Source organism: Quercus robur, chromosome 3 (assembly GCF_932294415.1).
Source record: "Quercus robur chromosome 3, dhQueRobu3.1, whole genome shotgun sequence".
NCBI lineage: Eukaryota > Viridiplantae > Streptophyta > Magnoliopsida > Fagales > Fagaceae > Quercus > Quercus robur.
The window spans coordinates 39,749,997-39,761,853 of record NC_065536.1 but is presented as its reverse complement, the minus strand read 5'-3'; the positions used below and the strand labels follow the sequence as shown (position 1 = coordinate 39,761,853).

At 34.0% G+C, this 11,857-nt stretch overlaps 1 protein-coding gene and 1 long non-coding RNA gene across 2 annotated transcripts; one reads left to right on the top strand and one right to left on the bottom strand.

Moving 5' to 3' along the window:
• Positions 1–5,686: 5,686 nt before the first annotated feature.
• LOC126718000 (uncharacterized) lies at positions 5,687–7,367 on the bottom strand. The gene is made up of 2 exons (XR_007652801.1): positions 7,002–7,367; positions 5,687–6,173 (listed from the first exon to the last, which is right to left on the bottom strand). It is a non-coding gene; the product is annotated as an uncharacterized LOC126718000 (long non-coding RNA).
• Positions 7,368–7,487: 120 nt separating this feature from the next.
• Positions 7,488–11,328, top strand: LOC126717999 (UPF0664 stress-induced protein C29B12.11c). The gene is made up of 5 exons (XM_050420018.1): positions 7,488–7,732; positions 9,406–9,517; positions 10,617–10,688; positions 10,781–10,992; positions 11,080–11,328. The coding sequence occupies exons 1-5, from the start codon at positions 7,623–7,625 to the stop codon at positions 11,186–11,188; spliced, it is 615 nt and encodes a 204-aa protein (XP_050275975.1). The 5' UTR covers positions 7,488–7,622; the 3' UTR covers positions 11,189–11,328.
• Positions 11,329–11,857: the final 529 nt, after the last annotated feature.

Sequence of the window (11,857 nt, the reverse complement as noted above, 5' to 3'; positions counted from 1 at the left end):
TCTTTAACTTGGGCACTTAAAGCACGCCTAGCCACAAGTGACTCACCTTCCACTGGATACTCTACATTATCATCACAAGCATCCTCCAGTGATGGCATCTGGTCATCATCTTCCTCACTTTCAATTTCCACCTCTCCATTAACACATGTGATCATGGTCCTCTTATTTGGGCATTCTGAAGCAATATGACCTACTCCCAAACAACGAAAACACTTAATATCACGATTACGAGTTTGATATTTGTTTTTACCTTTGTTGACATTGGGAGCTTCATCTCTCCTTTTTGGTGGTTCGGTTTTGGATTTGAAGACAACCCCTTCGTCTTTCCTCCCATTTGACCTCCATGAAGTAGAGGAGTCCAAATTTTGAAATGACCGAGTTCCTTTCCTTTTAAGCTGTCGTTCCACCTTTATTGCCATGTGCACCATGTCCTCCAACTCCACGTAGTGCTACAACTCCACCACGTTGGCAATGTCCCGATTCAGCTCATTTAGAAACCTTGCCATAGTAGCTTCTCTATCCTTCTCTACATTAGCTCGAATCCTGCCAATCTCCATCTCCTTGCAGTAGTCATCCACGCTCCTATAGCCTTGAGTAAGGCTCTGTAATTTTTTATACAAGTCCCTATAGTAGTGACTAGGGACAAACCGCCTCCTCATGGTGGCCTTCATTTCCTCCCACGTCTCAATAGGCCTCTCATAGTTTCTCCTTCTGTTCATCACAAGTTGATCCTACCATATAAGAGCATAGTCAGTAAACTCAATCACAGCTAGTTTTACCTTTTTCTCCTCGGAGTAGTTGTGGCACTCAAAGATGAACTCCACCTTCTTCTCCCACTTCAAGTACACTTCTGGATCATTTTTCCCTTGGAATGATGGTATCTTCATTTTGATGTTTCCTAGGTTTCTGTCAGTCCCATCTTGCCATCTTGGATCTCTTCGGAAACCTCTACCATGCCTTTCTCCCCTTGGCACAAACTTGCCCTCATTGTTCAATGAAACTTGATCATCTTCATCTTCATACTCTTCCTCATGGTAGGCATCAGAATCATTCACGCGCGCACGCCTTTCTTGCCTTCTAGCATTAGGGGCTCTTTGGGGATGCTCTTCACGCAAAGAAGCAATAACAGCGTCTTGCCTATCCATCTGATCCTGAATATCATTAAACACCACGTTTGTGCGCTCAAACTGTTGTTGCATAGTCTGCAACATAAGGGATGACTCCTCCCTTCCTTCCCTATTTGATGTTTCGTCCCTGGAAGACATATTTTTAAAACTACAAAGAGATGTTAGAAACAATTCCTCACAACACTCCCTCACGTGTTTGCACTCAAATTATGTCACTCACACTCGTGTTTCACTCTTAAATTGGCTTTTTTCCAATATTACTCTCACACTCTCTTGCCTTTTTCCACTCGTAGCTTCTCCTTTTCAGTTCTGCTTAAACTAATAAACTTGATCAAGAAATTCAACTTATAGTATTTAAACTAATACCAATGGCAAGAAAATATGATAGAAACACTAAAGCAAGGAAGAGGACAAAAGAAAATAGTATTTTGGTCTGAGTGAATTGAAACTACAAACAAAAATTTTTTTTTTTTCTGTTTTCTATTTCTTTTTTTGAAGTCTTTTCTTTTTTCTTTTTTTTTTCACGTTTTTTTTTTTGGTAACTTGGTGCACAATTTTAACCTAGTGCACGTCACAAAATAAGAATAAGGAATAAAGAACACAAAAGGAACAAGATAGGATGATAACAGGAAACAAAAGATAAAGGGGTAGAAAACTGATTTTAGAACCTGTGCTTTGATACCAAATGATGTGAACCTCAATCGACACGCTTTGAGACCCAACAAAAATATTGGAATACTTGCCCAAGAAAACTAAACTTCAGATTTTTGATAGAAACCTTGACCCAACGTTTATAATCGAAATGCGAACCAAAGATATAAATGTAACACCTTGACCCAATAATTATAATTGAATCACGAACCAAAGGTATAAAGTTTGAACGCCACAAAGAAGAATCCCTGATAAGTTCACAGTTCTTGAAGAACCAAAAGAAGAGCAAAGCGTCACCTTTTTTTTTTATTCAATAATTTCTTCTATTACAATGAGTGCATGCTATTTATAAGACATGACTGAAAATAGAAAATCTAAAAACGTACTAAATAATAAAACCCTAAATAAAAGTTGATTTGGTCTGAAATTAGCAAATCCAAAATAGGAAAATAGCTAAAAAACGTTCTAAATAATAAAAGCCTAAAATTAAGGTAGATTTGGTTCGAAATTTAGAAGCTCCAGAATAGGAAAAATATCTATTGACTGATATGGAGCTGGAAAATCAATCAGCCATTAATCCACGCTATAAATCAAGCCCAATTAAGCCAAATCAGCCCTCAATAGCTTGAATTAAATTTAGTACGCCTTCATCTTTCTTTGGGCCCAGCTTGGAATGTCCTGCGTTTGAATTAGCCCAAATCTCTTGAATCAGCCCATTAAGTGCTTCTTTGATCTTCTTGGATCTTGCTTTAGTAATAGGCCCAATTGGAACATGCAATGGATCCTTGAATGCTTGTTGATTCTCATCACTGGAGGGTTTGAAAATGTTGGGTTTATAAAACGAGATTGCTATAATATGGTGAACAAGCAGAATTTAATCAATGTTAAGGCTGGAGATGCTCAAAGTTTAGTTGACCACTTTAAACAAAAGCAAGCAGAAGATCCTATGTTTTTTTATGCAATTCAAGTTGATCATGAAAATCGAATGACAAATTTTTTTTTGGAGAGATGGCAGATCAAGGATTGATTATAACTCTTTTGGGGATGTTATATGTTTTGACAATACATATCGAACTAACAAGTATAATATGATATGTGCCCCATTTGTAGGTGTCAACCATCATTGGAAGAATGTACTTTTTGGCTATGCATTTTTATTGGATGAAACAACTATTTCTTTTACTTGGTTGTTTGAAACATTCTTAGAATCAATGGGAAATCAAAAACCAAAGACAATTTTTTATTGACCAATGTCAAGCAATGAAGAATGCCAAAAGAGTTATGTTTCCTGATGCATGTCATCGCTTGTACTTATGGCATATATCAAAAAATGCTACATAAAATTTAACAAGGCATTATGGGATTCCTACATTCAAGAGTAGATTTAATAAGATTCTTTATAATTGTGAGACAAAATTAGAGTTTGAGTCTTCTTGGGATGCCTTACTTAGAGATTACAATTTGGTGGGCAATAAGTGGCTTAACACTTTATATGAAAATCAGGAAAGGTGGTGTTCAATTTTTAGTCATAACATTTTTTTTTACCAAAATGAAAGCTTCATCAAGGAGTAAGAGTGTAAATAATGTTTTTCAACATATAACGTGCAAAACAATGAGGCTAACAGAATTTGTACATGAGTATGAGAAAGCTTCAAAAAATATGTGGGTGGAAGACTTAGAAAAAGATTTTCATTGCAAACAAGGTATATCTTCTCAAATAGTCAAAAATTGTGGACTTTTGGAACATGCATTATCTGTTTATACTTGTACATTTTTCAAAAGATTTGAGTTAGAAATTCCTTCTACCTTGGGGATCACACACCAAGATGAGTATTCTGATGGAGTGTCTTTTACCTATGAAGTTATCAAAGGAGGGGGTCGGAGGGTTTGTGTTGTTCCAATTTAACTCCTCAAATAATGTTGTTACATGCAGTTGTAAAATGTTTGAAACATTGGGGTTACTATGTCGACATGCTTTGCGAATACTTATTGTGAAAAATGTCACAGAGTTGCCTGTTCAGTATAATTTGAAAAGATGGACAAAAGATGCAAAGAGAGATAGTGTTTTATGTGATCATGTAAAACCAGCAAGTGCAAATGATGAGTTGTCGTGACTTCACGCCGTAACGAATTAATGTGCTCGGTTTATGAAGTTTTCACAAAAAAGTGCAGCAATAACTCGATATATTGAAATGTGCAAAAGAAAAGTTAGAGAGATGATAAAATTAATTGAAAAAGAAATGGAGCAATTAAATGTGGCTAGAGATGGTGATGAAAAAGAAAATAGGTTTATTACTAATAATGTCTTTGATGATGTTGAGAAGACAAATTGCTCTCTCAATAGTTTGCCAATATTAGATCCCCCCAATGTGCGACCGAAAGGAGTCACAAATGCAAGACTCAAAAGCAACATGGAGAAGCGTAAAAGGAAGCCATTAAAAGATGTTACAAGATCAAGTAAATCTTTGTTCTTTTATTTAAATTTTATACTAAAAAAAAAATGCTAGTAGTGTGGTTCAAATATTTATTTGTTGTGAGTAATGCCCATGATTTCCTCTCCTTTTTTTAAAACAATTGTCAACAAGAGGACTTCCAACAAGCTCTAGCCATGCCCCTAAAGGTATTGATTCTTTTCTAAACAATTTTATATAGAGGACTTTCAAGTATTTTGATTTAAAAATGTGCTTATTCTTTATAAATGATGCACTGTATGATACACATTATCAAGTAAATCTTCATTGTGCAAAGCTATAGGAATATATATTTTTTTATTGCCCTTTATTGTATGCACTTATCAATTTTTCTTATATATGTTGCCTTGTCTATATTGACTTTGGAATATTTGTCATTCACGTACCATATGCTGCACACAAGTCCTATGAAAATAACAATATTACTAGCTTTATCAATAATAATTGTCCTATGAAACTATATGCCTTTAGAACAATTGTCATTAATTCACAAAACTCAACCTATGCTCCACAATGTACAGGTCTTTGCCAGCCAATGCACCCATCTAGTGTACCCATGGATGAGAATTATAATAATCAAGTATGATCTAAGCCCCTTGCAACCTCTTTCTTTTTTTCTTTTTTTTCCTTTTTTTTAATGATCCCATATTAATCTCTTATAATATTTGATAGGTATTCCTTCCTCCAAGTATGCCAACAACCATTAGTTCAAGTCATTTTTAACATCCAAATCAGGTAGAAGTAAATAAAAATAAATAAATAATTGATTTGTGAAATTGAATGTTCATTTAATAAAAATATCTAACATTTAAGCTTGAGTTAATTTGAATGTAGAACCCCTTTTCCTATTGGAGCGGTGCTTCTCCAAATTTCAACTTCACGAGCATGCTTCAAAGTAACGATTTCTTGACACATTTAAGTCAGGTAAATATACTTGTTGTTTCAATTTTTTATTCTTCATTAGTTATGTTTATTTATTTGTATTAATAGTTATCACCTTGTTACTAATAACTTAAAAATGTCCATCTCTATTTGTGCAGAATTCTTTCTCAAATGGTTTTCCACAACTAATTCCTAGACAAAAATGATTTGACTCAAAAGTTATCTTATGAGTATTCAACTTGGAAGATTTTTGATAAGTACTCAAGTTGGAAGATTAATCAAGTAACTAATGATTAGAAGAGTGAAAGCTGCAGGAAATGTTATTTTTGTATTTTTAAGGCAATGAAAATAAGCCTATTTATAGGAAATGTTAGATTACATTCCTTTTTGTATATTTTCTTTTGTTATGCCTTCTCATCCCCTAGTAAAAAATTGTATAGTTCAACATTGTTATTTATCCAATTGAATATAACCAATAGCAATGAAAAGTATTTTCACTTCAAATGTTGATTATAAGCAATTTTTGTGAACTTGTGATGTGGAAAATTAGAATATAACCATTGTAAAACAAAAGACTTGATTTATTGATAAATATCTTTCAGTACAATGGCTAACAAAAAGAAAGAACGTTCCTCTAATTCCCTACCAAAGGCTCTTCCTTTTCCTAAGAAAATTTTACAACTCACTAGCTGTTACAAGTTTTTTTACACTACATGAAAGGAAATTGATTCAAAGTTTAACATGAGTCACCTAATATCAACCAAAATTAATCCTGCCTCAACGAAGTAGTTTTTTCCATTTGTCAATGCATTCACTGATTCAGCATCTTGACAGTTCACATATCTGATACAAACATCTCTACTCCATTGCATAGTAAATAGTAGCCCAAAAACGTGCAAGCTTGAACCCGAATAACATACTCTCTCAGACAAAGCAACAAACCAAGACATTCTGCATCTTTACCAATAATAACACCAGCAACAAATGTCCCATCTCCAACATTTTCATTTAGTATATCCTCATTGGTCCAATTTTAATGCTCCTAAATACAATTTCAAATGTTAGTAATCAAATACAATAAAGCCTCTTTTAGAAACACATTAAAGTTTCAAGCAGAAAACAAAAATAAAACACTAAAGAACAAAATGTAGAAGCACAATAATACTCCAACACATTCTTCCAATTAGTAATACCTTGATAGGACAATAACAAACTTTTTAACATGTTAGAATTTTAGCATTGTGCACATTTTTTTTAAGATGAAGGAGCACCTTATTTTTTTTGAAGAGTTGATTCATCAAAACAAGACTTAAACTTCAATAAGAAATTGCCCTCTAATTACACATTACCAACAAACTGCCCTGCTATTCAACAAGTAAATGTCACTTCTCAAAAACAATTCATGTACTTGGGAACAACAAGCTGCCCAACATTACCAAACTGTCTATGATTAAAAACACCTTCCTCATTAACTCTAATATCTTCAACACCTTTCTCATTGTCTCTAATATATATGATTAAAAACACCATAACATTCAAATGCATCAGCAACAGCAACATTCAAAAGCAAAAAAAAAAAGAAAAAAAAAAAAAAGAAAGAAAAAAGAGGAACCCAACAACGTTATAATACTAAACTTAAGGTCTCAGTTAAAGACTCATTCTAAAATGAAAGACCTGCAAAAAAACAAGGGCTCATAGTCAAGAAAAGTAAATAGAAAGAAAATAAAAATAAAAATTTCATTCTTTTAATACATTTTTATTTTGGGCTTTTTATCAAACATGTAGAAGACACTGTATTATAAACTACACAGAAACAGAACAGAGCAAGAAAATAGTACTTTGAAGAGTGAAATGAGACTTTGTAACATACCTTGATCAGTCATGATTAGTTGCAATATTGGATTCCGACAACCACTTCAGTCATAGGGGAAAAGAGGGAAACAAGCCAAAACAAGTTAGACCCAAGAACAAAGTTAGTTCAAAATCTCATAGAATTTGTTCATGCAAAGAAAAATTTCTTGAATGATGCAGAGAGGGAGAGAGAAGAGAGCTGGGTGGTTTGGAAATTTTTGGGTTTTAGAATTTTCGGTGAAGTGGCCGAGTAGAATTAGAAGTGAAAGTGTATTTTAGTATTTGTTTTTAAAAGGCTCTATTGCAGCAGGTGAAGTTGCTAACTCAACTTTTGTTTTAATATGTGGCTGCTTTCTATTGGTACATATCACGAGGAGGACCACGTTACTCCTCTACTCGGTGGAGCAAATAATTTCTCGTGGAGAACACTAAAAATAATGAATTTTGGTGGTGCGCATGACACGTGTTTTAAATACGTGTTTGCTTCGTATTTACGGAAAAGAAAAGAACAGAACCGAACCGAAGCCCTGGAAATATCAAAAAAATAATAATAGGAACAGAGCAAGAGCAGAAAAGCCTTGGAAAATCGAAAAGTATCAAATTTGCGATTTTAGATCTTCATCTTCCTGGTTTTGTTGTTATGGCTGTGAACCCTCAACTGTTCCCAAATGGAATGCCCGTTCCTTTCGTCAACGAGTTGTTTGTTTTGGCCAGAGACGGTGTCGAAGTCGAAGTCGACAAGATCCCTGGGTCTGTTTCTTCTAACTTTTGGTTTTTCTCATTGTTTTTAACTTAACATGCGAAATGTCAACCTTTTTATATCCTTAATTCATTCTTATTGCTTTCTTTTCTTGTTTCAATTAAATATATATATAATAAGACAATTTATAATCCTTTCACAAAGACTTCTAGTTAGTTCTTAGTTCTCAACCAAAAAAACACATAAAATTATTATTCAACTCTACTGACAACATTCCAAGCTATATAAACAGATTGGATTTGTCTCTGAATCTCTGATGAGTAATAATTATTATTGAAGCTAAATTAACATGTACATAGGGAAGGGTTTTTTTTTTTTTTAATAATTTTTTTCAATTCAGCACTATATTAGGTTTTTCATAGGATTCTTGGATTGGGTTTGATGTTTTAGGGGTTTAGGATGGTTAATTCATAAACAGATATAGGTTTTTGATGGCTGTTTGGTATCAAAACAGTGAATTGAATAATATAAAAAAAAAAAAAAAAAAAAAAAAAAAAAAAAAAAAAAAAAAAAAACATAAACTCTAACCCTAGGCAATGATGCTTAGGTTTCTAAGATTACACTGGGAAAAAGAGAAGGCAATCTGCAATCACACCCACAAAGCTATAAGAAAAGCTGCTAGAGTTTTATTAAACTCTCAATCTCTATATGAATTTGGTTGGTTATCTAAGGCCTTAAGAAATAGAAGAACTATTAAAGGAAACTATGAGAACAGAATAGAAAAAAGGACTTGAAAATTAAAAAGAAGACTCATGGGCTTGGTACAGCCAATTAATTCTCATTTTAGAAAATCTTGAATTTGCCAATTTATGCATCTTACCTCGTCAATGTTGAAAAAAAAGCTTCTGAATGGTGCCAATTAGGTCCCACATCAAAACTAGACTCCAATTCTACAATCTCCTTGTTTGATCTTGAGCTCTATGCTAGTTTCATCACTCTCAAGAGGTTGGAATTGAAAATTTAAGAGAGCAAATCAAAGAAATGATGATCAATGCTGCCTAAAGCACGGAGTTTATTTTACTCAGAATATCATACCACAAGTAATTGGGTTATGGTTTTTTATTTATTTAGACTTGAATTATGTAACAATGGTTTTGGGTATTTTTCTCTATGAGGGTTTATCAGACCAGCTTGATTGCAGGACTTTCTGACATTCATTTTGTTGAAATCCAAGAAGACTTAACAGCAAATACTGGCACAACTTGTACACACACACTTTAGACCAAGGAACACGTAAGCCCCTTTTGAGGGCCTTGTTAAACCCCAGATAACAATCCCAGCTGCAAACAACAATGCTTGATAGCATGATTTTTTCTTTGTTGGATTTCAATTATGATAATTACTTGGTTGAAATTCAATTAGTGACACTGGGAATTTTTTTTTTTGGTATTTAGTTATAAGTTTGGAAAATGTCATTCTTACAAGAACCTAATAAAATGATGTTGGGGTGTGGATGTGTGGCATTCGTATCATCATGACCTAAATTTGAGTGTGATATGTAACGGGTGGGTGCAATAAGTGAGTGAGGTTTTGTAATTTCACCTTCAGGGGGTGACAGCTCTATCATCATCTTGAGTCTCATATAACTGAGTGACTATTAATGCTGAGGTAGTTTTTAATGGTTTATTTTTCAGGTTAACTGACTCTCACCTTGTATTTTCAGAGCTCATGGAGGTCACCTTAAGGCAAGGGGAACAATTTACTTGTCAAATATACGCATGGTCTTTGTAGCAAATAAGCCTGTAGGGAACGTTACTGCTTTTGATATACCCCTGGTATGTAATACTTGTTATTACTTTTGTGCTCCTTTTTTGTCCTTATTTTATTGCCATGTCTTATAAATTGTTTATTCTTAGAAGTTAAAAGAAGTTGCTATGCACCTAATGACCTCTTTGAAAATAAATACTAACTCTGTAACACATGAACTGGGTCAATGGGCAGTGGAGTAGGTTCAGTGACCTGTAAGCCCAAACCAGTACCTGAAAGTGCATGAACATTGCCCTCACATTTGATGCCTCATTTCTCCCTCTTGGTTTAATGTAAGTTGCTTTTTTGGTGAAGAAGCCGCCTAATGACCTCTTTGAGTTTGCCTTTTCAATTTGGGTGGTTGGTTTTGCTTGGGGCTACACCTTTTACCATTTCAGTTACCTCTTTTCAGATCTCCATTCCTATAGCAGCTTAATGGTCATCCCTTTCATATTTGTTAGCTCTAGGATTTGTTTTAAAGTTGGCTGAATATAACATTCCACAGGCTTAGTTTGCCTTTGTTTAAAATCCCTTTTCATCTTTTTTTCTGTTACCCCATGGTGAAAAATTGTGAAAGTTCAATTGAATGGTGAGCCAACCAGGAGAAAAGATGTAGTTTTAGCTACTAGTATTGCCAACAAGCCAGAGAGGGTGAGGGAGAGATTTTCTATTTAATTTTTTGGGTAGCGAAGTAGATTTTCTGTTGTGGTCATTTATTCTAATGCTATATATTTACTATCTTGGCTGCATTAGTAATGACAATGAAATTGCACATTGGATCATATGAAGATGAGGAGTTAGTCAGTGACTCAGTGTTAATTTATATGGGATCATTGTTTTACTTGTCAAAAAAAAATTTATATTGGACCATTGTTTTAGGAAATGGTTATGGTGATGAAGTTGCATATTGCACATCTTTTTGATGTAATATGAAGCTTGGTTACAGTTTGGGCTTCATTCATGACATTGTTTGCTGTCATGCAAATATTGCTATGTTTTTGCTTCAAGCCTTGTAATAGAGAATCTCTTTGCTTGTGGAATTGGGCATGTAATTTGAGGTGTCAGGCTATGTCCATCTACAACCATGTATTGATATTTCACTGATTCATGGATGATTTTGTTTTGCAGCTTTATGTTCACGGTGAAAAATTTAATCAACCTATATTTTTCTGCAACAACATTTCTGGTCAAGTGGAACCTGTAAGTAATCAGTGAGGGTTCTAGACTTGTTGGATGTAGACCCTTTCCTATCCTATTTCCAAGATTCTGATTATCTCTTTAATTTAATTTAGGTGGTCCCAGAAAACCAAAACAGGGCACTTTACTCCACTCACTCATTCAAGATTTTGTTCAAGGAAGGTGGCTGTGGAACCTTTGTTCCACTCTTTTTCAATTTGATCTCTTCAGTGAGACAATACAATCAACACTATAGTTCGGCAACAGAGCCTCGTGTGGATCCTTTGCAAGCAGCGCAAACTCCTGTTGATGAAATGATGAGATCCGCGTATGTGAAATGCTCTCTCTTGTATTTTTTATGTAGTCGAGGAATACATGAAGGGATAACTGATTAAAAATCTGTGTCATTTTGCAGATACGTTGATCCTAATGATCCAACAAGAATCTTTTTGCAGCAACCAACAGCTGAGTCTCAACTTAGGAGGCGGACATACCAGTCCCAGCCTGCCGAGCATTCTATTTAATTTAATCTTGTGTGTATAGCATATGATTACATGTTTGAAGAAAACCCTATAAATAAATTAATACTAGAATGATGTGTGACTAAAACTGCATAGAGGCCACTTATTCTGTGTTTCATAATAACAGTACCTTTTGTTCATAATTTTTATTGTTTTGGCAGTTATCTTTTTCCTAATTACATCACCTTTCTGTCAAATATAAATACACTAAAAAGTTGACTCCAACTCACTTTGTGGAGCTTGGCGGTGTTAAAAGCTACACACTGTAAATTTTTATTTTTATTTTTAATTTTTTAGAGCATTCCTAACAAAGCTGTTAAAATGCTAAGAAGTTATATTTTAGCAACAAAAACAACAAAAGCATGATATATCAAAGAGGCTAAACTTAAAAAATTTAGCATCTAAGCTCCAGTAAGCTCAGCTTACTGTAACTGCAATTTTATAAAAAATATTAATTTTTTATTCTATTCTCTCTTTTTTTTTTTCTTAAAAAAATATTTATTTCTCTTTCTTTCTCTTTTTTCTCAATGCTCTCTTCTTCTCCTCCACCCATTTCCGTATCTATCACTTTCTTTCTCACTTCTTTCTTTATTTGCTTTCTCTTCTTCTCCTATAGCTCAAACTTTCTCAAAAAATATATAGATCAGTGGTGGCATGTGATGGTTTGGTAGT

Excerpts from the sequence above, each read along its gene's own strand:
- LOC126717999 (XM_050420018.1), top strand. The coding sequence starts at position 7,623 with ATGGCTGTGAACCCTCAACTGTTCCCAAATGGAATGCCCGTTCCTTTC. Across the intron at positions 7,733-9,405 it reads GAAGTCGACAAGATCCCTGG|AGCTCATGGAGGTCACCTTA; the intron begins GTCTGTTTCTTC and ends TTGTATTTTCAG. Across the intron at positions 9,518-10,616 it reads CTGCTTTTGATATACCCCTG|CTTTATGTTCACGGTGAAAA; the intron begins GTATGTAATACT and ends TTTGTTTTGCAG.